The sequence below is a fragment of the Zootermopsis nevadensis genome, unplaced genomic scaffold (assembly GCF_977971745.1).
Source record: "Zootermopsis nevadensis isolate Lab colony 2312 unplaced genomic scaffold, Znev_1.0 Znev_ptg000024l, whole genome shotgun sequence".
Taxonomy (NCBI): domain Eukaryota; kingdom Metazoa; phylum Arthropoda; class Insecta; order Blattodea; family Termopsidae; genus Zootermopsis; species Zootermopsis nevadensis.
In genome coordinates this window covers 5,337,554-5,364,911 of record NW_028259156.1, presented here as the reverse complement: position 1 = coordinate 5,364,911, position 27,358 = coordinate 5,337,554, and the positions used below count along the sequence as shown (strand labels likewise).

The 27,358-nt window shown below is 38.4% G+C and overlaps 3 protein-coding genes across 18 annotated transcripts in view; 1 reads left to right on the top strand and 2 right to left on the bottom strand.

Annotated features, from left to right (window-relative positions):
* LOC147872686 (uncharacterized) overlaps window positions 1-3,798 on the bottom strand; it is a 9,465-nt gene extending 5,667 nt beyond the window's left edge. Inside the window, exons 1-4 of the mRNA XM_087355051.1 lie at window positions 3,720-3,798; window positions 2,626-2,687; window positions 1,066-1,122; window positions 149-205 (exon numbers count right to left, since the gene is read on the bottom strand). Coding sequence (XP_087211177.1) covers window positions 149-205; window positions 1,066-1,122; window positions 2,626-2,671 — 160 coding nt within the window. The 5' untranslated portion in view covers window positions 2,672-2,687; window positions 3,720-3,798. The remainder of the gene's footprint in view (window positions 1-148; window positions 206-1,065; window positions 1,123-2,625; window positions 2,688-3,719) is intronic.
* On the top strand, window positions 3,779-20,508 carry LOC147872685 (RAC-gamma serine/threonine-protein kinase-like). Of its 11 annotated transcripts, none has more exons than XM_087355151.1 (9): window positions 3,994-4,101; window positions 4,704-4,826; window positions 5,289-5,438; window positions 6,802-6,938; window positions 9,467-9,603; window positions 11,710-11,811; window positions 13,106-13,183; window positions 15,816-15,915; window positions 20,380-20,508. In XM_087355151.1, coding segments are annotated over exons 5-9 (324 nt in total). In that variant the 5' UTR covers window positions 3,994-4,101; window positions 4,704-4,826; window positions 5,289-5,438; window positions 6,802-6,938; window positions 9,467-9,561; the 3' UTR covers window positions 20,382-20,508. The 11 variants fall into 11 exon arrangements, with proteins under 11 accessions (XP_087211280.1, XP_087211275.1, XP_087211282.1 ...); XM_087355150.1 differs by lacking the exon at window positions 3,994-4,101 and adding an exon at window positions 4,116-4,300; XM_087355154.1 differs by lacking the exons at window positions 3,994-4,101; window positions 4,704-4,826 and adding an exon at window positions 3,779-3,803.
* On the bottom strand, window positions 18,457-27,358 carry LOC110830772 (uncharacterized). Of its 6 annotated transcripts, none has more exons than XM_087355072.1 (6): window positions 27,202-27,357; window positions 24,918-24,938; window positions 21,311-21,386; window positions 20,349-20,601; window positions 19,557-19,654; window positions 18,457-18,811 (listed from the first exon to the last, which is right to left on the bottom strand). In XM_087355072.1, the coding sequence occupies exons 1-6, from the start codon at window positions 27,226-27,228 to the stop codon at window positions 18,564-18,566; spliced, it is 723 nt and encodes a 240-aa protein (XP_087211198.1). In that variant the 5' UTR covers window positions 27,229-27,357; the 3' UTR covers window positions 18,457-18,563. The 6 variants fall into 6 exon arrangements, with proteins under 6 accessions (XP_087211198.1, XP_087211200.1, XP_087211201.1 ...); XM_087355074.1 differs by lacking the exon at window positions 24,918-24,938 and adding an exon at window positions 22,300-22,546 and having other exon boundaries at window positions 27,202-27,356; XM_087355075.1 differs by lacking the exon at window positions 27,202-27,357 and adding an exon at window positions 22,300-22,546 and having other exon boundaries at window positions 24,918-24,988.

The window sequence follows — 27,358 nt, the reverse complement described above, 5'->3', positions numbered from 1 at the left end:
TGTTAAAGATGAGCCCGAAATTATAAAATATTTTGAATAATTGCTATTTATATGACAGCAAAGTTAAAATCTGAAAATGATACCAGAGGAATCACGCCAAAGTCATTACTCACTTCAAGTTACTTTTTTGGGAAAAGAGAGATCTTACCTTTGTCATCTAAGATGCAATTCACAAACGCATCTAATTCCTCTTTTAGTGTTGTCTCTGCAACACAAAAACAGAACAGAATCAAGTATTATATTCAGCCCACATTATTTTGTTGTATCTAAAAGAATTACAGAGTTTTGTGAAATCTCAAGGCAACACCATAACAACTTGGCATCAAATGAAGTGAAAATTATTAAATATGTATCACAAGTTGCAGGTAAATACACTACATATAATGAAACTAATGAAAATGGTAATCCATTAATTAAGTTTTTCAGAATAAATAACTTAAAGGTAGAGTAATAAAGGATCTCAACAAGATTTTTATATTTCAGTATTTTTCTGAATTATCTGATAAGTTGAATATTTCCGTCTTCTTGGTTGTTGCGCTATGTAGTCTGGTCGATGTTAACCAACGTTTCAGAGTTCATACTGCCTCCGTCATCTGAAACGTTGATTAACATCGACCAGACTACTCAGCGCAACAACCCAGAAGACGGAAATCTTCATACTCACGGCTGTGAGAACCTCAACTCATACATATCTGATAAGTTATGTCCAAAAGCAACTAACATATTAGTTTCGCTGTATTTGATGCAAGTAATAGCCCCCCAGCAACAGGAATAGCTAATATTTTCCACCCATGCATCATGTTTTAGTTTCTTGGAAGAAATTTGACCTACGAGATAAATGAAATTTTACGTAATAACTTACGAATCAACTTTCTGTCAGAGTCTTGTGTATATAGGATGAGAAAACAGTCTTGAGTATTATTGTAGCTGGAAGTATAATAGGCTTACTTTCCCACGGTCTGTTTTATGAAATATCTGCATAGGGGTCTGAAAATGACAGCAGAGGAAACATGCCAAAATCGTTACTCACTTCAAGGTACTTTCTTGGGAGGAGAGAGGTCTTACCTTTTTCATCTAAGATGCAGTTTATATATGCATCCAACTCGTCTGTCCTAGTTGGTTCTGGAAAAACAAACAGAATAGAGTCAAGGATTAAATTCAGCCTACATTCTTTTTTCTGTATCTAAAAAAGACAGTTTAGTAAATTCACTAGGCAAAACCACGACAACTGGGTATCAAATTAACTGAGAATCATTAAATTTTTACTGTTAGTTGCAGGTAAATACACTGTATATAATTAAACTAGTGGAAATGGTTATCCATAAATGGTACTTTTATTATACTTATGCAATATCAACTCATTTTAATTTGAGGTCACATTATGGAGGTAAGAGCCCCAAAACTATTCTGGGAATTGGCTTATGTATATACGATGACAACAAGTCTTCTATATAATTGTAGCTCTCTGTAAAATAAGCTTACTTACACATGGTCTGTTTTATGAAATATTTGCATTGGAGTGACTGATTTTGAGGAAATAAATGGTAGTAAGCACACAGAATGGTGCAGAATCCAAGACACAATGGTCATCCCAAGTCATAAAGTTGTATCAAGGCGGAAGGTGGTCACTTTGAATATTTAAGTAAATAAATAATTTATTTATGTATGTGCTTGTAAAGATGTTTGTAAGGACAGACATGAAAATTCATTACTTTAAATAAATTCTAAAAGGAAACATTGATATGCATTTTCATCTCAACATCTTGTGAGTGCAACTGCAATGGACATTTCCACTGATGTCTACGAGATTTACAACATATTTTATGCACATGCCTTGCATAAATGAAACCATTTTAATGCAGCCTCCTTTTGAGTAATTCTGTCGTATTCTTTACAGTATTATTAGGTCTTCTGGGAAAAGAGACCAAATTTGGGAGATGTTTTAATAATTGTCATTATTGGTTCAATCTAACAATAACACCTGAATTAAATTGGAAGCTGACCACACAAAGCTTGTTTGAAATGTAAATAGGCCTGAAAAATAAAATAATACGTAGGCTATATTAGGAAGAGGCCATACGCAAGTTTACTTTATTGTAAAATTGCCTTCAAGCTTGACCAACCACTGACAATGTAAAACTGTTTTGTGATGACTTTGTTTTTGCAACAAACTCGGAACACCTGAACGGATTATGATTAAATTTGTTTTTAGGGATATTTCAAACTTTTCTGCGCATTCAAATTCTTTTTTAAAAAATTGGCAGTATCTTACAGGAACAAAATTATTTCTTATGCAATATGTTGAACACAAATTGCCAAGTAGACATTCAATGATGCAAAAATGTTATTAGCAGAAGCTGTAGAGATAAATGGAGTACAAGGTTGACTCATGCTGTCATTTTATGACTTGAAAACTAATGGACTGATTTTGATGAATTTTTGTACTGAAGGCACAAATTTGTCAAATAATCCAAGATGTCCTAAAGATGAGCCCAAATAATAACACATTTTGAATAATTGCTGTTTCGAAGACAGCAAAGTTAAAATCTGGAAATGACAGCAGAGGAAACACATCAAAATCTTTACTCAATTCAAGTTACTTTTTTGGGAGGAGAGAGGTCTTACCTTTGTCGAACAGGATGCCATTGATGAACATATCAAACTCCTCCATGTTTATACTTGGTATCCTATGAACACAGAAACAGAACAATCAAGGATTAAATTCAGCCAACATTATTTTCTGTATCTAAAAAAATGACAGTTTAGTGAATTCACTAGGCAACACCATAACTACTTGGGATCAAATTAAATGAGAATTATTAAATTTGTACCACAAGTTGCAGGTAAATACACTATATATAATGAAACTGGTAATCCATTAGTTGAGTTTGACTAAATGAATAATTTAATTGTAGTGGTAGAGGGGTTTACTGATGTGCACTTTGACCCTTTAGAAGCATCATGACCAAATACTTGTGATGAGGCAAACAGTGGGAAAATGCTTTGAATATAACACAGATGTGCCTGTGTTATTTATTGATCTCAGGCAAGCTTTTCACAGCATATATAGAATTGAATTATTTATTTATTTATTTAGGATCTTATGCTATAGCTGAAAAAATAATAAGGAACTGAAGGTAAATGAAATATTGTTAGAAATCCAAAAAAATTTGTGCTAATGTTGATGATATTTTCTTGGTTGCAAGAAATGTTCCAGCATTAAAAGAATTATTATCTGCACTGGCAACTGAGGGAAGAAAAATGGTCTTGAAATTAATGAAGTTAAATCTGAATACATTAAAATGTCCTCATTACAAGCAAGAACATACCCTCAAAACTTAGAATTTATTTTACAGGCCTACAATGTGTTTTAATTTAATGCTAAAATACTTTTATTAACATTGTATTGCATTAATTTTAATCTATATTAATGTTGGATATGAATACCTTATATTTGGTTCTACGTATTTTATGTCGGAGTACATTTCACACGTTTTCAGTTAATATTAGATGCCTCTTTAAATTGGAATTATTGTGATGGTAAAATTTTTAAACAGTTGCATCACCTTTAATGTTTCGTACTTGCAAATAACACGAAACCTTCCATTTTTCTGCAATTAGTTTATTATCCATTTATAACTGAATGATTAATGTTACCGTAATAAGGGATATTGTGCTTAAAATTACAAGTATTTTTCAGAAAATGAAAGAGTACTCACAAGTCGTGCTAAAAAGATTTCTCGTACGATGGCCGTTAAATTCTCTTGTGACGTCACACCAATCACAGCGATACCAAATATCACGTGAGTGCCATGTCCAATGAATGCGTATTTGCATAAAAAACTATTTAAAATATTCTCGGTAATTAATTTATATAAAATATAATTTAAATTGATATTATATGTGAAGTTACATTAGAATTTTGTGATGATAAGATTTAGAACAACAGTTACGTTATCTGCAATATACGAAAAAGATCTTTCAATTTTGACGTCACAGCAATCACAGCGATACTGAAGCATTTAAGTGAAGCTGTGTCCGATAGATGTCTAAACACTCGTAGAAATACGATTTAAACCAGTCTCGATGGTTAATTTATAGGTAATAATAGATTTAATTTATATAATACACTTGCGCTCCAGATGACAGTCTATTAAAATGTTGACCCGAAATTGTTAATGGTTGTTTCCAATCTCGTGTGAAAGAGAATTACATATCTCCAGAGAGAAACTTTCATATGCTCATCAGGGTATTTATACATATTGTCATTGCATGCAAACGTGATCAGATGGTGTAGCAGGTAAGCTACTAACTGATAAGCCACCTCCAAGCAAACGATAAATCTTGAATGGAATGGAGAAGAGAAAACATCACAAATTGCTACAATTTTAGTGGGCTGGTGGCACACTCCTAGTCAGACCCTTTCCATTTCACATTTATCCCGCAACAAAAAATGGTGTATGTTAATGTCTTGCTGCTCAAATATTCCTTAAGAAGTATACTTACAATTACTGTTCCCCACTGCTTCCATCATCAACTACGTTGACATGGTTAGGATTCCTGTCCCATGAGTGGTCTTCCTCTGTGCCATCAACTTCTTAAAACTCTTTTTCAAGTTAATACGGCAGCACTGTTTATCAGCATGTAAAACTGTTGAGTGTTGAGCCAGTTCATTTTCACTTGGTGTGAATTTATGCTTTCAGAAAGTCAACCATCCATTGCTTGTATTGTTTTTCATTTCAAAACCATATACTGATATAAGAATGTTAAAGCCAGCATTAAAAGATTATCTTACTCGTACTCAGTAGAAGAATATATAAATACATGTAAGTAACAATGATGATGGTTTCTCATCATCATTATTTTGCAGTACTGCTGTAGTTTCAAAAATCTGTAAATAACTGTTATGTGTTTGTATTTATATTAGTACTAGAAAGAAGTGTTGGGGTATTTGAGAAAATGTGGTAATGTTAAGATACACATTTACATGTACAGATTGTGGTCTTCTGTATTATGACACTATGCAGTCACGTTGCCATTGTTTTTTAGTAATGTGAAGATGAAGGCAGTGCGTTCCATTGAAACGGTGGTAACCACCTATAATACTACATGTTGTAGTCCAGAAGGCCACCATCCGATCTCACATTGCTGTGAAAACCTCACATATCTTATAGCAGACATATAGATCAACAAAAGGAATGAGGACCCGAAGTATTATGAAAAATCCTTTTGAAATATAATGGAAGTTTAGAGTTCTGAAATGCTGATATGTTGTCTGCATGTTACAGGATGGCTTGCCACAGGCCCTGTCATTGTCATCTTGTCTATCATGACTCATGTATTCGGTGTTGCGTTAGCAGTTGAAGCAAATGCGTGCTCTGGGTGTGTCACACGCCAGACAGGGCAAATGACTGTGGCTAAACTGCTGAGTGACTGAGGTATGTAACATTAATTTAGGACAGTCTTTTCTTTCATCTGCATTAAATTACTTTTTTTTTATTTGTGTAATCCTATAAGAACCATTTTTCTTGTGAATTCACTTGGCTATTAAATGGTTTGAATACAAAACATAAAATCTAATAAAAGTCTGAAGGTTGTTGGCGATAGTGCACTTTGTGTAGTATCTGTTTCATAAAATAATAAAACTGTTTTATAAGCTGAATTTTGCTTCCATCTTTCTGTAAAGAAGGAGAAGGTAGAATTCCCGTCTAATTAGTCTGGACTAGGTCTGAGGCTAGCTCAACCAAGGGGCCAACAGGTAGGATTTCTGCCCTCTTCCCCTTTTTTACCTGAAGACAGAAGCAGAGTCCAGATTTCAAAATGTTGTAGTTTTATTACTTCATAATTTAATGATGGACAAAGTGCAAAATAATAATTTTACGTATTATAATGCATTGTCATCAGAAATCTACACAGTCTGTTTAGATTTTGTTTTGTATTCAGACGTTTGTATAGGAGTGTGGATTCACAAGGAAAATGGTTCTTGCAGGGTTACATTAACAGAAAAACTGATAACACAGTTTTAATCATGCAATTGAATGGCATGGTATAATAAATTCTTCTCAGGCTACCAGCCATGTAAGGTAATGAAGAAGACTCGGCGTTTCAAGGACGATCTATGTCCTCATCCTCAGGGTACACTTATTTTCCAAACATTGGTGTCTTATTCATTAAACCAACTTACACTGGTAGCCCAAGGAGTTTATTATGCTTAGTTGCTATGAAAGCTTCAGAACATACAAGTGGCATGGTGTTTGTGCATAATGTCATACAAATTAGAAGGACAGTAAAAAAAATTCTCATTTGTCCTCCTTACGACCATCCTGATCACTATGTAACTTCTTCTATCACTCATGTTCTTGGCATACTCTGTTCATATGTTATGTTTCGGGGTGACAGCTGTAAACTGGAAAGCCTTGGAGTTTATTGATGCTATGGAATGGAGCCAAGATGAGAAGGTTGGCATGCCTTGTGGGTAGATTGTTGACATACAAATAGTGGCAGTGCCAATGGGAGCTAGTGGAACATGACCTCTGCTGATTGCATTCTTTGCCTCACGAATATAAAGTTCACATTTACTTTGTAAGTTTCAGATCAAGAACTGCAGGGTTTATTTTGGTGAAGTTTGATTATGTTATGCCGTTAAAGGTAATCCCAAATTTGTACTGTTTAATTTTCTGAAATAGGTACTAACAATATGGTGGATGCTCAGACTAGTAAGGTGGTACCCACTCCAGCACTACTGAATGTACGGCCCTGAAATGATAGCAGTAGATAATAAAATATGCAACTTTTGTTAAGGTGTGTGAAATGTGAGGATCTCATGAAGATGGCAATATTGTCCTTTTGAGTTTTGAAGCCATGAGGACTCGTAGATAGACACCTTTAGGTCCACCTGGGATCTCAACCCAGAAGAACATCATCATTGTTTTGTTCAGGTAATTTTTCTGTGGAATGTGAAGCAACAACATGACAGTTTTATAAATATTGTCTTCAGATTTAAGTTTAACTGTGATAACTAATGAGCCTTTATAGCTTGACATGTGAAATTCTGTACAGAGATTGATTTTAAATGTACCTAAAAATCACATGAAATACTTTGTAAGTCAACAGTTACAGACATGGTGTGAATATAAGACTTTGAGGTTATGTTTGACGAATTTCACATAGTGTGTGTGTAACATACTTACAGTTGCAAGTGATGATGAAAGCATTTGACCTGAGTTGGTTTTGATCATATGATCATCTCTGCATGAGACAAGACCACCAACTCTTGAGCTGCATTGCATTATAGGAGATGGTGCACAGGCATAATGATTGCAGCTGAGTATAACTGACAGTTGCAACTGTATTTGGTTGAATTCACTATTTGCACTGAACTCAATAATTAACCTTTGGGTTTGAAGTTAATCTAATTAATAATTAAAAATTCAGTTGCTACTGCTAAGAAAACAATCCATAACGAAAGATCTGTTGTTGATGCTGTTTATGGAAATAATTGGTGTGTAATATGAGAATAATATGAAACCTATAAATATATTCTGTGGTAAAATTCAGAATTACCAAACATTAAAGATGGTGGCACACACAGCTTTAAAAGGTTAAATATTAATTTTGGAATGTTGTTATCAGAGTAATGACTACAAGACTAAATTGTTAATTGACTTCACTGGAATGCTGTCTGAACATAGTGAGTATATCATTAGAATGTATTTACATTCTATAGATCCCTCACAGTTCAAGCCATGGATGTGGAAGATGTCATAGTATGAATATGAACATTTAGTAGAATAAAATATGAAAACAAAATAAAAAGATATCAAACCATTGCTAGGACATTCAGGAAGCCAAGGTGCAGAGAATGAACTCAGAAACTCAGTGGGGTCTGCACCTTTCCAGTCTTTTTGTATGTGGCAAAGGAAAACTCATACATCAGAGATGTTTTGATCAAGTTGCATAATTTTAAATGTATTTCTCTTTGCTGCACTGGAGTTCTGTTCTGTTTAGATCCGTATTCTTTTGATCATATTATATGAATTAATTCCCCTTTTTTGCCACTGATGATGACCTCTTGAAGTGGATACACGTTTAGCATTAGTGTCCTTTATAATTTAAACAGTTTTGTTTGTATGTTTATTTTTTATATTCCAATGCTCTATGCGGTATGCAAGGTTTGAAGGGAATTTTCTGTTTGTCATCACATTCAGGCTGACCCTGGGGTTAATTTACCTTACTATAGAATCAATCAGTATCTTATGCTCTTCCCCAAGTGGTAAGAGCATAAAGCTGTACCTCCATCCCCCATACGTCGTCGTGTGGTGATTAACCTTATATGTGTCCTTCTGGAAGAGGGGTTTAAACCCTGTATTAGTCGTTCGCTGAGACATGAGCTTTCAAATGCGCGTGAGGGAGGGTACTGACGCTGTCTGCTAGCAATAGTGGGGCGAGTAGGGGAACAGATTTCTCTGTACTACTGAACACAAAAATATCAGTGCAGATTGAATTACTTACAGCGGCTGACGAACATTTTACAAAGCTTCAATTCCACTTAATTCCCCATTATCTTCTTCTGCATCTTCTTCCTCCCTCTCCTCTTCCTCACTACTGCTACAACTGTTGGTATCATTGTCGTCTCATTTCTGTAACGACTTATATTTCTCAAATAAGACAGTCTTGCTGCACGAATATCATCCTTTTCGATGAGAACTTTACTGTTACTTTCCGATTTCCTCCACCTGAAGCCTAAATTTCTAATTATTTTCCAAAGAGCCCACTTCCCGCCACTGAAGTTAATCTTTTTCTTAATTACTGCCAACAACGATTTTAAAGTAGGGCGCTCGCCTTGTGTAGTGTGAAATTCGTTAATCGTTCTTCGAATTACACACTTGTCAAAATCATCTACATCAGTTTCAATTTTCCTTCTTGGCCGTTTCTTGTGAGGTGTGCTGAATTCTTTTCCCACTCGTTTATTATATTCGTACTCTTTTAAAATGCGTTTCAGAGTACTTATGGACACACCAGTAGCTTCAGAAACACGATTTTGTATTTGATTAACGTTAATCACATTGCCGCTGTCAGCTTCTTTCTTCATAAAACTGTAAACACTTATCGCCATTTCTCTACTTTGGCTGTGTATTACTTTACGTCCCCCTATTTTCTTTACACCTCTGCCCACGCTTTGCATTCTGTTCATGCTGAGTAGAAACAACAGCGATGAATATGACAGGTCTATTATAAATGGGTCAATGTTATTGAAATGGAATTTACCACACGAAGTGAACTCGGCCGAGTCTGCCTTGTAACTGAGCTCTGAGTTCACCCCACCCACTGTTCGAGCTGCAGATACACTGCACATACCAAGGCCATAGCTCATGTCCCACCGAACGGCCTATACATGAGGGCAGCTGGACAGTCTTTACCTCTGGGATTTATGATTTAGTAGTGTTTTATTCCATTGCATGGTCAGCTGACACTCTGGTACCAGAAGTGAAGGACTCGGTACTGCAGATTACAAAGGCTGCCATTGGACATGGTTTGTGGCTAGTTCCATCAGCCTCTGAGATGCAGCATTTGTTGGTCATCACATTTCTTTACCACAATTCTGTAAGCATTTCTTGTGACCCCCATCCTAGCTGCATGTCATGTTATATACTCCATTTTTATTTCAGTACCTCATGGTCGTGGTGAGACATGTTCCTTGATAATTCTGACAAACACATGAATTTTAATGACAAAGATTTCAGAGAAATGGTGCATCTGGTACTAAATTAAATATGCTTTTCTTTTTAAACACTTACCAAAAAGTGATAATTATTGGGTTTTTGTTCAGGGTGATGTGGTGTGTTTTTATGCACAGTAATGTTGTCTAAAAGCAGTTGAATGTGTGATTAAGTTTGAGAAATACGGAATGTTGGAAAAAATATGTGATGAATTTAAGGAAAGCTTACAAAAGAAACACAGAATTTATGCAGTATTGAGGAATAATATGAATAAAAATCTGAATGAAAATGTCCATTAAACAAAAAAAGTTGGCCTTGACAGAAAGATGCGTATCTTTAGATGTGGATGGAATACTTTGAGGAATTATTAAACTTACAAAGCATTGTTGAGGACAGTACAGAAAATTGTAGTATGTCAGAAAAGGTTACATCTGTAAACAGCAATAACACAAAAGAGAAATAATATGGCATTACGATATGACAAAATATCTGTTAACGTGATTAACACGGTAACAAGAGTCAGGACCCATTGGTTATATTGGGTCAGGAGCAAAATTTTAATACAAAACAGACCATCAGAGGACACCTGTAAAGGAATTACCAAACCAGTTTACAAGAAGGTAGACAGGAAACTATAATTACAGCGTTTTGCTAGACGTTAAAAATTTGCAGAAGAATACTTTGTAATGCAGTAAAAAATTGATGGTCTTGACCAAGACACAGCTGCTCTCAGACAACTCTCCGTGAGAAGATATCCGTCTTCTGGGTTATTGCGCTGTGTAGTCTCGTCGATGTTAACCAACGTTTCAGAGGTCATACTGCCTCCGTCATCATCGCCCTGATGACGGAGGCAGTATGACCTCTGAAACGTTGGTTAACATCGTCCAGACTACACAGCGCAATAACCCAGAAGACGGATATCTTCATACTCACTGCTGTGAGAACCTCAAGCCTTACAACTCTCCGTGAGTTGGAACAAGCTCTTGCCACCATTGGTACAGTTGCTGGAAGCAGTTCTGGAATTGCTGGATGTCACACAGAGCATCTTGAGTTTCAGCAATAACTTATTGCCTGCTGTTGAAATGATATCCTCCCAAATGTTTTTCTCTCTTGAGGAAAGAGTCATCAGATGGTGAGAGATCATGCGATTAAGATTGATGTGATAACACGATAGTATTGTGTTCAGCTAGCGATTTTTGCAGAAGAATTGAGAGGGGTTCTCGTGCAACAGATTTATGTCACCAGTCATTGGTCCCCTCCTGCAGCTGGTGCAACTTTTGTTTGATCTCTCCTTGTTCAGACTTGCATCTGGAATGAATTTGTAGTGCACAGGACCACAAAACTCAGACTTCTGATATCACTTTCTGTTTTGACCTCTCACTGTAACGTTTTTATCACAGTGAATGAGGTGAACTACTGGTCAGTGGATCATGCTTTGTCTGTTAGTGAAAGAGATGAAAAGTCTCATCCATGACAGTGATGGTCCGAGGGAGCGAAAGGTGTTACCAGATGTCAATGTGAGATCACTGCAGATTGTCATCCACTCACTTTGCGTTCAAGGCGTCTCATGCTGATTAACTCGATGCGTGTTCAAAAATCTCTTAAAACTCCATGGCAATTTCCATGTGTTTGAAGATCCTGCACTTTTGTCAACAGTCATGCAGCTCTTCTGACACATGAATTGTCCACCTGGTTCTCTTTTTCTTGGGCAGTTAAATGACTTTCACTACAGTCATTTTCCCTAAACATTTTCTTCCGTCTTTTGGATCTCGAATGCCATTTAAACATGGTAATGCAATGTGGGGAATCTTCTCCGCAAACCTAATGCATCATTTCTAGTGTTTCACAAGCAACATTGCCGAAGTCTTGACAGAATTTTATGTTAGAGCCTTTTTGCAACTTCAGTCTTGTGGAGAGCGTTATTTGGCAGGAACACTGTTTTCTAACTGAATATTCAACAGAGGACTAAGTTACGTTACTGTTGTTCCAGAGCATTATGTCCCAACTGTTGGAGTCGGGAGGAGCATTTCCAGATGATGAAACGATATTGTACCTGGCAGAAATCATCGACGCTATGGATTATCTGCATAAGGTAGGCAAACAGCCCAACTGCAGTTCTGTGCAATAAAATATATTATAACAAGGCAGTTTAAAGCCTGAAAGTAGAATTTTTTGGTTTCATTCAATATGTAATTTATTCACTACATACCAATCATTGTATTCTTGTGTCTTATCATATAAAGAATCGATACACTAGTGTACAATATTAAAATTGAAAGTAGATTATATTGTGCGGAGGGTGGTGGTAAAGCTGAAGTTTTTCCTAACATCTGACACACCTTCATACCAGCCTTTTGGAAATAAGCAACATGGTAGATCCTCACTCATAATCACAGCTACAGATCTGATTGGTTAGGGTTCGTGGTATTCAATTTAATCAGTAACAGTGACAGCTTAGTTTGGGTGGTATATAGCAGAAAAGGAAAATACTGAAACTGCATCTCATTACTGCAGTAAGACTGCAAGATATACCATATTTTATCCCCTCAGTAGAGGTAATTTGTTTCTTTCAGTTAAGAGTCATATGCCGAGACCTAAAACCTGACAATATGTTGGTAGATCTTCAGGGCCACATTGCTGTCGCAGATTATGGTCTATACAAAGTTTGTCAGCTCTGAAGAGGAAAATATTGTATCCACCTTATCATTTATTCAGTTTGCGTACAAGGACACGTAGGCTGTAAATGTAAGCGCAATGTGGTCCGCTGTCCATCAGGCAGTGAGTGCCCTTTATTTGAGGGGTGTCAAAGTATGAGACCTGTAAAGACTTGACAGGCTTCAAGTGACTGAAATTTGACCACAATTTTCACAGTGTGTGTAACTAAAAGATGTCACAAGGCCTGTGAATTTGAGGAGATAAACATGAAGTATAATAGTGGATATTGACACAGATAATCCAAGGGCCTAGTTTAAATATTATCTTCTTCTTCTTCACTTGTTGGACCCTGGCCACCTTAGATTAAATATTATATGAAGATAAAATTTGTGGTACATACAGCCTACTGAGTATGGTCACAGTTAAGGATCTTACTTACGATGGGTGGGGCGTGTGGGGAGAGAAGAAATGCTCCAGAGCATCAGTGGGAAAATCTCTTGGAAAATGGCAGCGTCAGAAATCATTAAGGAAAAGAATCGTAGCATTAAGACGGATGTTAGAGAAATGTATTCTGAATGCAGGAGGTGGATGGAAGTCGCTCAAGACTTTGCCCACTGGTGGTCAACACTTTTTGACATAATCAGTTTTGTTTTCTGTTACCAGACACTTTCTAGTTGTTTTATGCCCCAAATTCCTGTCACAGTTACTCAAATTGTTGTTTCCATCTTCAGGGTGATCGTGCATATTCACAGGACGTCACAAGTCAGTACGTGGTGCCAGAGATATTTATCGGTGAAGGCTTCAGCTATGTAAGTTTCTTGTACATTAACAGTATTATAATAACGAGCTCTTGGTTTTATGTGACTCAACCTAACGCGTGATTAATGCAAACTAACAAGAAAACACATTGTAATAATCTGAGGGTTTGGAGCCACAAGCAGTTTGTAACGACACGTGCATAAACTAGTCAGTATACATGACAGGAGGCCGAAGCATTCAACTGGTGCAGTCAGCTGCCTGGTGTCTGGCATGATGACATGCATATTTGTCATATAAAGGAATTTGAAAGCCAAGTACTAGCCAGTCACCGAAATTCAAAATAAGTGTTGTTTAGACTTTTTTCTTATGTGACTCAGCATGAAAGTAGCTTTAAGTGTCTCCTTGTGGCGCATTACACCAAAAAACAGAAAGAAAAATCAAGTAGGTATCAACAAACTTGAAGCTTCAAGGGCATGGAAATACTTCTTATCCTTTACCACACAGCTCCATACTCACTAACTAAAAGGTACGGGAATTAGAACTGAATGAATTTGAGTAGTTTTTGTGATCAAGTTCTCATGACCTACATATCAGACATTCAATGAGGGTGTTGTGAGTGGCTTGGCAGATAACATAATTACATTGTTTCAGTCCACACTATAAGAAAGTTGAGGGTGACTGTAGCCAATTTTCCTATAAAATTCTGGCAAAGTTAAGCCACTGTTAGCACATGGATAGCATCCTCATGTACCCCCAAAAGAAAGCTGTAAGGGGAGGAATGTCATGCACACAACGTGGTCAAGCCATAGGCCCACCCTTACCAATAAAATTCTCTTAAAATTTGCGATTTAAGAGTCTATCAGTTCCTTGTCAAAATGTGGAGACATTCTGTCTTGTTGCAACAGCATTTCAATAGGACATGTTCTTCAAAACAGGTGTGAGGCATTCCTCTGCTTAAGATGCCATTTTAACAACTGTGAGTGTAGTGCATCTTGTGGAAAGATATGGAAACTAAAGCAGCACGAGTTATAAATCTGATCGTATAACCTTCTAAAATTAATTTAGTTCAAATTCCTTTGCATCACGGTTCACAAGTTATGAAATGGCGTACATTTCATGTGTACACTCTGTGTATAAGCAGTCCTTGAACTGAAATAAACATAAATATTTGCAAAACTTGTTGCAGTAAATAGTATTGACAGAGACACGGCAGTTCGGAAGACATGAAACAATCATAGAACATTTGTAGGTGCTTTCACCACAGAAAAATAGAGAAATGCTCCAGTTCGCTTTGCTGTGTTTCTCTGTTCACCTGTGTAGCATTTTGATAAACACTGAATGGGCTTTAATGGCATTTGATAATTTTCCTGACTTGCCTTCTGATATCATTTATGGTAAATAAATAATAGCGTAACTGTATGATGTCATTTGTAAATGGTGTTTGGTAAAGTGTTTTTCAAGGTTCTGACTGAGCACTCAAAGAAAACCATAAGAAAATTCACCACAATCTGTGGCTGACTAAGAATCAGACAGAAAGCTATTTAAATACAGTGAAACCTCGATGCATCGTTTTCGGCGGGGGTGGGAAATAAAAACGATGAATGCGGGAAAACGATAGATGCGGGAAAGCATTAAATTTTTTTAAAAAAACAATGTTTCTCTTTCAAAGTTACTTCTTTTTACCAAAAAAGTCTTTAATGGACAACTGGTTTGTCGAAACTTTACGTTTTAGGCCAAACAGAGCCCTTTCCACGTTCAAAATGTTTTCTTCGTCACGTTCACTAATATTAAGCGCATAAAAGAACGACTTGACTTTTGCCAATGCAGCGTGTGCTTCGGCAAAACTCGGCAAAGTTCGGGCTCGCATTCGTCGTTTCTCCCTCTTCCTCACCGCTCCCTCAACCTTCGCGGACTATAACAGGAAAAATGGAAGTACTATTACTGCCGAACTCAACGAAACGTAGCTGTAGAAGACACGATATGAACCAGAAGAATGAAAAAGTTTCGCTCGCCTTTCCTTTGTACTTGTAATAAAAGCATTTGTGAAGAAATTCAAACTGCACATGCCATCTGGCATCGCTGGAACGAAATATGAGTGCACCCAAATTAAAATCGTAAAATTTCTGACAATGGGCACCGCCATTCACTCCAACTATCACCCCTGCACAGCTGACCCTCATTCCAAAAGAATGTGCTGGTTGGGCGACATAACAGGTTACCGCTACTACGTATTCCAAAAACATTGTGCGTCTTTCGGTAATAATTTATCTCAAAAATCAGCATTTTAAATTCTCAGAAACGATCATTGCGGGAAAATTGTGGGCCGGGACTAAGATATTTGAACTATCGATGCGATAAAACGATAGTTCGAGGAACGATAGAAGCGGGAAAATGTAACATTATTTTATATGGGATGTATTCGGGACCGAACAAAACGGACGATGCATCCGGGAAAACGATAGTACCGGGAACGATGGATAGAGGTTTCACTGTAGATAAAAGCAGAAAAAGCATCGTCAAACTTAGGAATGTTCCATGTTAACCTAGAGGCAAGAAACTAAGAACCAGTTCACACTAACCACAAGTTATCTATTTGTGGAGAACCTTGTGGAAAATGTATAAGAGTGTGGTGAAATAGAAATGTCTGATTGCAGCTAATACCAGTAATTTTAATTGTTGCAGGAAGTAAACTGGTGGGGTGTTGGAGTCACTGCATTTGTAATGATGATCGGGCACAGACCCTTCGAATATGATGAACATCAAAATGATGCAGCACTTTGTTGTTAAGTATTTTGCATTTTGAAAGAGTTCTGATGTATGTGTTTGCTGTGAACATCATTTTCCTTTGAACACATTTCTGTTGAAATTACTTAACGGTCAACAGATGACTGTCTGTTTTAATTAGCTTCGTTCAGCATATCTTAACTTCAAGTGGTCTTCCACTGTTTATAAACACGTAAACTTATGTCCCTGCAATTGTGTTTATGAAAATTGCAGTTTGTGAGTGATTTTGGTACAATTCACCTCTTCTTCAGTTCATGTTGAGGTCAACCATTTTTATATTTAAAAGAATGGTAAAGACCTTTCTTTTTCTTATATTCAAAATTTTTGATATTTTTATTTGCATTTTTCTCGTGCAAGTGTTTTGTAGCCACATCAGCATCAATAAGATATTCACCTTTTATAGCTTAAAGTCGCCTAAATAATATTTGAACATTCAGTGATAAATCAAAGAAGACAACTCAGCCATTACAATGGTTAATGTTTCTGAAGTAAATAATCGCTGTTTACACTGCAGAACTCCGAATTGTTTATTTTTAAAGCAGATTGTGTTTGTAGGTGTCACTAGGTCTGTTCCGTTTATGTGCTAGAGAGTTGCACTACATGGTGTAATGATACTTCAATTAACAAAGTTAACGTGCTTTGTGTGTGTTACCTACTCAGCTATGAGTATAAGTATTTCGATACTGAGAGTGCCGTGAATAAAACAAGTTAAACAAATCTCTATCAAACATTGGATGCATCTTTTAAATGAGGTGACTATTATGTAGTCTTAATTTGATTTTGCGTATTCAAATAACTTGTGTCTTTGATGTCAGCACGGAATAATTAGTCAGTAGTACCATGATGATACTGTAAATGTAAGTGAAATATTTATTAGTGTTGTGAATTTAGATCTTGGCATTCATAGTGGCAAGTCAGATAATTATTGTTTTATTTCGGTCATTAAAGAGGACTAATTGTTTATATTTATAAACATGCAAGCTGACTCCAGTGAGAAGTTAGCAGAACAGAGCTAGGTTTTCGTACCTGTATGATAAAATAAAAAGTAAAAATTGCTTGCATCATCACAACCTCAAATCCTCCATAGAACGAAATATGACTGGTAATAAGACAAATGCAGAGGGGTGCATTGTTAAACTGTGGGCCAAATTAAGCATGTCGTACATAAGCAAAAAGTGATTAAAATTTTGAGCCTTTTGGGTTGTTTTCGATCTCCTACTAGAACATGTATTCAGAGGCTGACGTTTCAGTCATGTAGCGTAAGTAGCAGTGATCATTTGTTATCGTGAGAATGTTGAAATAAAAAATGTTCCCCCACATCAGAATATTATTGCTAAATGTGTCATTACACATACTCGTGTATTGCGATACCAAGTTGAAATGATTTCTCTTCCTGGTCTTTTCAAAGTTTGCATTTGTCAGTAGTGAGTGACAGCCCACTGCCTCTCCACAGTTTCTACTCAATCCTTATCTTTGTCTGCTAGAGCCATCTAGTAGGAATCAGGAGAGACTTGTGTGAGAAATGGCCGCCGAATTTTGCTTACGGAATATCTCGTTCATGCTCGTTTGGTTCTTTTATGTGCCTCTCTGAAGGAAGTTGTGCTTTAGATTTTTATCACCCCTTAAAAATGTATCGACCTTGGGGCTGGTGTTGAGCACATTAACCACTAGTCCACTGAATGCGACAAGTTCTAAAGTGCCAAAAAAACAAAAATAAAGTTTATGAACATTTTTTATTTCACTTTATTAAATACATAATTAACTATGTAACAAAAAACAATTTAACGAACACATTTTTTATGATATATTCCGAACTAAATAATGCACTAAACCAATTAAACTGAAAACAATTGAACTATTCAACGAAGAACTTGTGGTGGTTCATTGATGGATGTGGTTGTAGGGCTTGAAGTGAGGCCCCGCTCACATAACATTGGGTCCTTTCTTGTTTACTTTAGCCAGATGGTGGGCTCAATCTCAGTTTCGTCTACGTAGTTTTCTGTTACTAGGCGAGCAACCTTCAGGAGACGAAGTAAGGTCTTTTAGAATGGCTTGAATGTCCAGGTCAGTTATTTTACTGGGATGTATTGTTGGGTCAGGAATCTGGAAAGGAAGTAAAAATTTGGATGAGAATAGGAACTGGAATATGGGTAACAAGTATGGAAACACGTACAGCGAATATCTCGTGGTAGGCGATCTCTAAGGATGCAGGTTTTGAAGGAATTTGTGACGAAGCTCATGGTGAAAGACACTGGACTTATTCTAGTTACGTGGACTCTTGCATAAATTACAGGCTTGAAACTCATTCTGCATTTTTTGGGATGACTTCTGTTTGACCCACTGTTTCATCTACCTGTCATAACCTGACCTGGTGTTGTAACTTTTATGTCGTGTGATTTTCATCTGCACGGAATTTACGAGTCGGAGGGAGGGCTGGAAATAGGTCAAATGCAAGAACATAAAGAGTACAAAGAGAACTTCAGGCTCATAGTATGCTTTCGTGGCACTCTCCAGGCACTACACTTAAATGAAAGGCAAGTCAGTAATAGGTTCTTTTATTCTGTAATAAGTAGATGAGGATACAAAGATATGAAACAGGTTCGTGAATCTGCTCAAAACTCCGTTCGGCAGCGTTGCCCTTCCAGCTTATGTTTTCTTCTCCGTTTTACGACTATGACGACGACTTGCCATTGATGAAGCGACACCTTGTCCGCCTGTGAATCCTCCTTGTTGATGTTCCTGTTCTTGGGCAGGCAGGGGACGGGCACTGATAGTCTGCACCTTCGTGACGCGTCGCTTCGCTAACTTGCGTCTTGTTCGCCGCAATTTCTTAGCACGGGCCTGATCCCGAAGACGCTTCTGGTTGCGGACATCTAGTGGGTTGTAGACGTAATCTGAAATTGGAAAGAATGACATTCAGGTCACAGCATTCCGTAAATGGTTGCTTCTTATCGCGTGATTTGACATGAGAGGAGGAAAATCAGCGACATTCATAAATCATATATTACAGAAAGACTTGACTCGTAAGTAGATGAAAACGTTTTGGAAATACTGTCTCCAGTTTTTCCGTCGTCTAATATAAATTTCTCCAGTTCCCCGCATAGCCACTTCAGCCCTGAAGATTGAGAAAGGATCTTTCTCCGACACTTCCATCCACTTAATCGCCGTGGAAGCTGCTGATAATACAAAATTAATATTTCCATTACGATTATTAAAACAAAGCAAAAATTAATGAAGCTGAAGTGGCTTCAAAGGGAGGTCTTCCGGATAAATTATTGCCTCAATATCAACTGATACACAACCACAAGACTTTGATGGGCTTTCGCGGTGGTGAGGTTGAGGATGATGATTAAATTCTGGATTTTGGTGCAGTGTAGACTTGGCAGGAAATGAACTCGAAATACAAGGGAAAAATATGCCTTCTGTAATTTGGTTGACTTTTACCACTCCGGCTCTGATCGACCCAAATCTTAAAATATGTTACTAAAGAATAAAGTCTCGTCAAAAGTTCTCTTACCTAAAATTGATAGCAGTCAATCTCAAAGAAATTTGAATCGGTGATGTTTCTCAAAATTCTCAGGTAAATTTTTTCGAAGCTTTCTGCTGGTTATTGACATTAAAAGTGAATTAATTACTTACCAGGATATTTCTTCTTATGTTCCGCGTCCGCCTGGCGGGCTCGTGCATAATACTCTTCCTTGTGCTCCACGTCAATGGCCCTCCACATGTAGCCAAGTCTGCAAGTAGAAGAAGCAAAACTTGTAAGAACACAGGCAGGTTGTAGGACGAACGTCCAAGGGTAAAGACAAAGGCAGTGGCGTATGAGAGCGCACAAAATGTTTCAGCTGTTCTGGACAATCAGAACATTTTCAGCAAGTGGAAATAAGATATCCAATTTTGAATTCACCTTATGCATACTCTGCCAGTTTTGGATCTTTACACTTTTACAGTGAAAGAATTGTTCCGGGCGGTCTCATAAATTCTTCTTCTCTACTGTAGGCTAGACTTCTGTCCTGTATATCATGTGTTCTGTTTATAATTAAGTAAATATAGATTCATAATCCATCAATGAAAATCAAACCAGCCTTTAATTTAATGTGCTGAGTTTGTGAGTCAAATTTTTCAAGATTCAACCTTTTTTTTTTTTAATTACTAGGGCTCATAGTTTATCATCATCACAATTATCAGCATTTGTCTTTTTCTCTCTTTGAGTAGAATAAATTTCTAAGTGCGCGTTCAGAACATGAGAAAATTCTCACACATAATTTTACAGGTTTGCACCGTCGCCATGTTTATAATCGTTAACTTAGTACAATGATCATGTCCGCTGAATTCGAATATCTTTGAAGACAATCTGTCATTCACGAATGCTCTGCACATTAAATTGTTAACAAGTAATTGTCCTGAAGTACATTTTGTATTGCAACTTACCTCACACTAATTTGCTCATTTCGTTCCCCAGGATACAGGACAGCCAGTTTCTTTCTCCATTCATTAGAGAAGATCACGTAGGCGTTCGGCGGGCGTGGTATTTTCACGCACTTTGGCGTTTCTTTGCCCTGTTTTGCCGTTCTCTTCTTTTGGAGGTTCTTTGGCTTCCCTGTAATTTGCAGCTGGTGGTGAGCCTGGTGCATGTTTTCATCTTGCTGTTCCTGAGTATTACCCATAGTGTGGTCTGTATTTCCTGAAATAATGATGGAATCCATGTATAAGAACTAAAATAATCAGAATATGGCCAACATTATATAAAGAAACATGGCTATATGCAGTGTACCTGACCCTTTTTTACTGAAGAGTTACAGTCATATGAAGCGTAAGTAATAAAATATGCTGTGTTGACGTATCTGAATGTGGTTGTGTGCAGAAGGGGTGAGGTTTCAGTAACATCAGTATAACAGAGAATATGTGAATTGTGAATAAGAGACACACAGTTTTGTGTTTTCGTCTTAACAAAGACGTCGTTAAACAGGCTGGCTCTGAGTCTTCCTGAAAGAGGGAAGGTTGTCTACCCTGGGGGACATATCAGACAGAACTCGTCCTTGTCATTTGGCTTCTGACACGTGGACACAAAATTATTCTTGGTCTCAACTCTCAGAGAGCAAAGTAAACGTACATAATTCAACTCTAGAAAATGATTCTTTGAAGTCCAGCAAATTTAAAATGTCTGAGAGTGACTATAATAAACCAAAATTGATTTTATTTGGAGAATTCTTATTACAATCCCTTTAACACTTTTTGTTTTCCCTTTGCTAAAATCACTTAAAATAATGAAGTAATGATATTATGGGGGGCATATCTGGACATCTAGAAAGACGTGCATAAACATCATACTGATGAGGTTTACGGACTGTACTCCACAAATTACTGCATGCACGGAATTAAACCACACTTACTCTCTATTGCCAGCTTCCTGATCCTGTCTATCGGTATACGAGTGATCGTCACGTCATCTATTTCAGCAGGGTTTACCTGAGGACAGACAAAAAATGAGTCATTTTATAGTCCAAGAATTCTCTGCATCTTCATGGAGCTAATATTTATTATGGAACTATGTCCCAGTCACACACAAATCGTGTGTGCCTTGGCCCTGCTATCGATTTTCGTTTCTCACAAAAGATATTAAGAACACCTCACTTATACAAAGAGAAGTTAAGGCTGTGTCAGATAACGAGGGCTTCCTTTTTATGAATGATTTACCTTTAAAATTAGCATGTTAGGAAACGTTTCAAAGCTTTAATTACAATATACAAGTCAGTTAATGATTAATCTGTAATACAAAACAACGATCCTGAGAAATTAAGCTGTTCACACAACAATAACTTTCCTCTAGACGAAAAATTAAAGACTGAAAACAACCTTTAACAATGTCTGAATGTGACAAGTGACCCAGTCATAAGTCCTTATCAGGTGTTTAGCTTAGCCGGAATTCAAGTAACTTCGTTGATGTGGCCGACGTGTGTTGCTGCTAGCGTTTGAATTCTTAAAAATGACATACAATCCCTCAAGATAACATAGACAATTAAAGTAAAGTAAAGCTGCCCCACTATACGCCATGTAGCTTGGGGGGGGGGGGAGTGGAGGTATAGCTCCTACTCATTCTTGACCTCAGCACTAGATGGGGGTGAGTGGTCAGCATCACGCCCCGGCCGGCTTTACCCCACGCGAAAGAAACCCGGTACCCATTGGATAGGAGGTTGGGTGGGCCCCAGAGCCGGTCTGGACGCAGAGGCTAGAGGAAAAATCCTCTGCCCCCGTCAGGGATCGAACCCCGGGTCCGTAGCCGGTCACTATACCGACTGAGCTACGCCGGCTCTAACACAGACAATTACAAATGCAAAATGAAATATTAATATTAATAATAAGTAGGAAACTCTTGTCTCACCAATTGTGAAGAGCAGGAGACCTCCATGTCCCAGGCAGCAAAATTTGAATAAAGAATTAAACGGAAAGATTGCAGGAAAGGTTTTCACTGAATATAAAAGAATCTTGTTCTAGAAGCACTTTATCCACCACCTGTTCTCAGCACCATTCGTTCCAGACTGACGAAAGCTAACTAAGAGCGGAGTCCTGCGCAAGCGTAAGCGTCGTCCCTTCCTAGGTGTAACCATTCCTGCCCACGAGGCGTATTGCTGGAAATGGTAAACGGTCTTAATATAAAAAACAGAAATTTTGCTCTCGCTAACAGGGTTACGTCGTGGCGGGAGCCTCGACCATTCAAATTAGGATCTGTTGCTGCTGATGGGAGGTTATCCCGTCAGGCAAGTTGTCCAAGAGAATTTGGTTGGTTGGATCTCTGGGGTTTGAACCCAGAGAGGGAGGGGCCGTTTCGGTTGAAGGCCTCTGCGGAATGGCGGGAAGATCACTTCAGCTGATGGCATCCATGATCGGGGGGGGGGGGGGGGGGGGTTGGCGGGCCGTGCCCCTATTAAATTATACCCTGGCATTCGCCTTACAACTGAGGAAAAGCACGGAAACCCTCAGTCAGGGTAGCCGAGTAGTCTAACCACTCGTTGTGCTTACTTAGCCGTCTGTTGGGGACAGCCTCAGCTGGCCTGCTGAGCATCAGTCCCCCTTGGGTGACCTCTGACAGCCATTGTTCGGCACGAGTGTCTCCAGAGTTATCGGACTCTGACGCCAGCAACCAAACCAACCAACCAAAAAGCTAACTGAAGGCGGAGTCCTGCGCAAGCGCAAGCATCGTCCCTACCAATACAATGCTGACGTCATGTATGACGCAACAGTTAGTAAAGAGCGTGCAATACGGTTCATTCAGGCGTGCATAAGAAAAGAGAAATGAACCTTATGGCACGCCAGCCGAGATTGTTGCAGGTGTTCGTAATTAATATGAACACCTGCGTTTCATATTTACACATTCTTTGTAGTTACAGTTATTACTCCAAGTTATAATTTGTAAGAAGTCAATAATTAACATTAAATATTTTCTGTGTAAAAGTAAATGAATTTAAAAGTAATGAGGAGGGGCTTGAAGTAAATTTTGCAATTTGTTTAAAAATGACGCCGTGTTTTTCATACTTGTTTAATTTTAAAGACGATTTTTGAGGTGCCCGGGCACTGTTGAACCCATCGCCCCTACGACAGGGAATTTAATTGATAAGAAGATGTTTACAGGGAAGAGAACTGAGTTTAACCAAACAAAATTATTGTTAACTTTCGGGGAAATACAATTACTAAAACAGTGATCAGAATAAAATTCCAACTTAATAAGGCGAAAAATTTCGTTCTCTAGGAGTAGTAAATTCATTTTGTCGCGAATTTAAATGTAGTGTGAAATATTAAGTACAACCGGAAACTTCTGGAATGGACGTTGTAGAAACTTATTTTCGTGTCTTTGTTCAGTATATTAAGTTTTTTAATGAAGAGATATTAATTGTTTGTTTACCATAAGTTTAGTTTGGCGACAGACTCCGCTCCAGGTGTTTAAGTTATTTGCTTATTTAATTAACAGTGCTGCCAGTGGAAATTTAACAATGTCTGAATGTGACACGTGACCCAGTCATAAGTCCCCATCAGCTGTTTAGCTTAGCCGGAATTCAAGTAACTTCGTTGATGTGGCCGACGTGTGTTGCTGCGCTTTGGGGGGGGGGGAGTGGAGGTATAGCTCCTGCTTATTCATGACCTCAACACTAGATGGGGGTGAGTGGTCAGCATCACGCCCCGGCCGGCTTTACCCCCGCGAAAGGACCACGGTACCCATTGGATATGAGGCTGGGTGGGCCCCAGAGCCGGTCTGGACGCAGAGGCTAGAGGAAAAATCCTCTGCCCCCGTCGGGGATCGAACCCCGGTCGCCCAGTCCGTAGCCAGTCACTGTACCGACTGTGCTACGCCGGCTCTAAAGGTACAATTTGGCTGCACGCGACAGAGACAAGCGACCGAGGCAGGCGACAGAGTTACGAGACCGAGACTGGTCGCTTCCTGTCTGCTCTCTGTACAATCGTATGAAGTACAATTACGAGCGCGAGATATAGACAGGCGACAGAGACAAAGCACAGGAGACCGCTCTCGGACCAGTAGTGTCTCGCGACGGGCTCAGACAGCACGTGTGTTGTTGAGTAAAATAATGGCAGAAATTAAATTTACTGGTGACCAAGATGAGCAATTGCTAGAATTAGTAGCAGAAAACTGACCACTGACCACCGACAGAAAGATCCTTCTTCGCGTCTGGTTTTGAATATTGAACTCGTAGGTTTTCTTTGTTTCTTTCGCAACAAATAACACAGTAACACATCATCATCTTCTTCTTCTTCGAGTAACCTTTTTAGAATCATTTTTGTACTCATTTTTCACAGAATATGTGCACGTATGTCTCAACAAAACAAACACTTTGCCGCATGTCTCGGTCGTCACCTCAAAAGTGTGTGGCGACAAGCTGCGATGTGTCCGTCTCTGTCGCGTGCAGCCAAATTGTACCTTAACACAGACAATTACAAATGCAAAATGAAATAATAATATTAATAATAAGTAGGAAACTCTTGTCTTACCAATTGTGAAGAGCAGCAGACCTCCATGTCCCAGGCAGCAAAATTTGAATAATTTATTAAACGGAAAGATTTTCACTATATATATATATATATATATATATATATATATATATATATATATATATATATATATATATGAAAGTATCTTGTTTTAGAAACACTTTAACCACAACCTCTTCACAGCACCGTTCGTTGCAGACTGACGCCAGCCGATTGTGGCCTGATGTTTATACCAATACAATGCTGACGTCATGTATGACGCAACAGTTAGTAAGCAGCGTGCAATACGGTTCATTCAGGCGTGCATAAGAAAAGAGAAATGAACCTTATGGCACGCCAGCCGAGATTTTGCAGGTGTTCGTATTTAATATGAACACCTGCGTTTCATATTTACATGGTCGAGGCTCCCGCCACGACGAAACCCCGTTAGCGTTAGCAAAATTTCCGTTTTTTTTATATTAAGACCGTTTACCATTTCCAGCAATGCGCCTTGTGTGCAGGAATGGTTTCACCTAGGTAGGGACGATGCTTGCACTTACGCAGGCCTCCGCCCTCAGTTAGCTTTTTGGTTGGTTGGTTGGTTCATATTTACACATTCTTTGTAGTTACAGAATTACAAATTGAATTACGCCAAGTTATAATTTGTAAGAAGTCAATAATTAATATTAAATATTTTCTGTGTAAAAGTAAATGAATTTAAAAGTAATGAGGAGGGGCTTGAAGTAAATTTTGCAATTTGTTTAAAAATGACGCCGTGTTTTTCATACTTGTTTAATTTTAAAGACGGTTTTTGAGTTGCCCGGGCACTGTTGAACCCATCGCCCCTACGACAGGGAATTTAATTGATAAGAAGATGTTTACAGGGAAGAGAACTGAGTTTAACCAAACAAAATTATTGTTAACTTTCGGGGAAATACAATTACTAAAACAGTGATCAGAATAAAATTCCAACTTAACAAGGCGAAAAATTTCGTTCTCTAGGAGTAGTAATTTATTTTGTCGCGAATTTAAATGTAGTGTGAAATATTAAGTACAACCGGAAACTTCTGGAATGGACGTTGTAGAAACTTATTTTCGTGTCTTTGTTCAGTATATTAAGTTTTTTAATGAAGAGATATTAATTGTTTGTTTACCATAAGTTTAGTTTGGCGACAGACTCCGCTCCAGGTGATGAAGTTATTTGCTTATTTAATTAACAGTGCTGCCAGTGCAACCTTTAACAATGTCAGAATGTGTCAAGTGACCTAGTCATAAGTCCCTATCAGCTGTTTAGCTTAGCCGGAATTCAAGTAACTTCGTTGATGTGGCCGGCGTGTGTTGCTGCTAGCGTTTGAATTCTTAAAAATGACACAGACAATTAAAGTAAAGCTGTCCCACTATACGCCATGTAGCTTTGGGGGGGGGGGGGGAGAGGTATAGCTCCTACTCATTCTTGACCTCGGCACTAGATGGGGGTGAGTGGTCAGCATCACGCCCCGGCCGGCTTTACCCCCGCGAAAGGACCACGCTACCCATTGGATACGAAGCTGGGTGGGCCCCAGAGCCGGTCTGGACGCAGAGGCTAGAGGAAAAATCCTCTGCCCCCGTCGGGGATCGAACCCCGGTCGCCCAGTCCGTAGCCAGTCACTATACCGACTGTGCTACGCCGGCTCTAAAGGTACAATTTGGCTGCACGCGACCGAGGCAGGCGACATAGTTGCGAGACCGAGACTGGTCGCTTCCTGTCTGCTCTCTGTACAATCGTATGAAGTGCAATTACGAGCGCGAGACAAAGACAGGCGACAGAGGCAAAGCACAGGAAACCGCTCTCGGACCAGTAGTGTCTCGCGACGCGCTCAGGCAGCACGTGTGTTGTTGAGTAAAATAATGGAAGAAATTAAATTTACTGGTGACCAAGATGAGCAATTGGTAGAATTAGTAGCATAAAACCGACCACTGACCACCGACAGAAAGATCTTTCTTCACGTCTGATTTTGAATATTGAACTCATAGGTTTTCTTTGTTTCTTTCGCAACAAATATAACAGCAACACATCATCTTCTTCGAGTAACCTTTTTAGAAGAATTTTGTACTCATTTTTCACAGAATATGTGCACGTATGTCTCAACAAAACAAACACTTTGCCGCATGTCTCGGTCGTCATCACAAAAGTGTGTGGCGACAAGCTGCGATGTGTCCGTCTCCCGTCTCTGTCGCGTGCAGCCAAATTGTACCTTAACACAGACAATTACAAATGCAAAATGAAATAATAATATTAATAATAAGTAGGAAACTCTTGTCTTACCAATTGTGAAGAGCAGGAGACCTCCATGTCCCAGGCAGCAAAATTTGAATAATTTATTAAACGGAAAGATTTTCACTATATATGAAAGTATCTTGTTTTAGAAACACTTTAACCACAACTTGTTCACAGCACCGTTCGTTGCAGACTGACGCCAGCC

Excerpts from the sequence above, each read along its gene's own strand:
- LOC147872685 (XM_087355154.1), top strand. The coding sequence starts at position 9,562 with ATGCAGCATTTGTTGGTCATCACATTTCTTTACCACAATTCT. Across the intron at positions 9,604-11,709 it reads CATTTCTTTACCACAATTCT|AGCATTATGTCCCAACTGTT; the intron begins GTAAGCATTTCT and ends CTGTTGTTCCAG. Across the intron at positions 13,184-15,815 it reads TCGGTGAAGGCTTCAGCTAT|GAAGTAAACTGGTGGGGTGT; the intron begins GTAAGTTTCTTG and ends TAATTGTTGCAG.
- LOC110830772 (XM_087355072.1), bottom strand. The coding sequence starts at position 27,228 with ATGGAGGTCTCCTGCTCTTCACAATTG. Across the intron at positions 24,939-27,201 it reads TCTCCTGCTCTTCACAATTG|GTCTGCTGCTCTTCACAATT; the intron begins GTAAGACAAGAG and ends TGGGACATGGAG. Across the intron at positions 21,387-24,917 it reads TCTGCTGCTCTTCACAATTG|GTAAACCCTGCTGAAATAGA; the intron begins GTAAGACAAGAG and ends GTCTGTCCTCAG.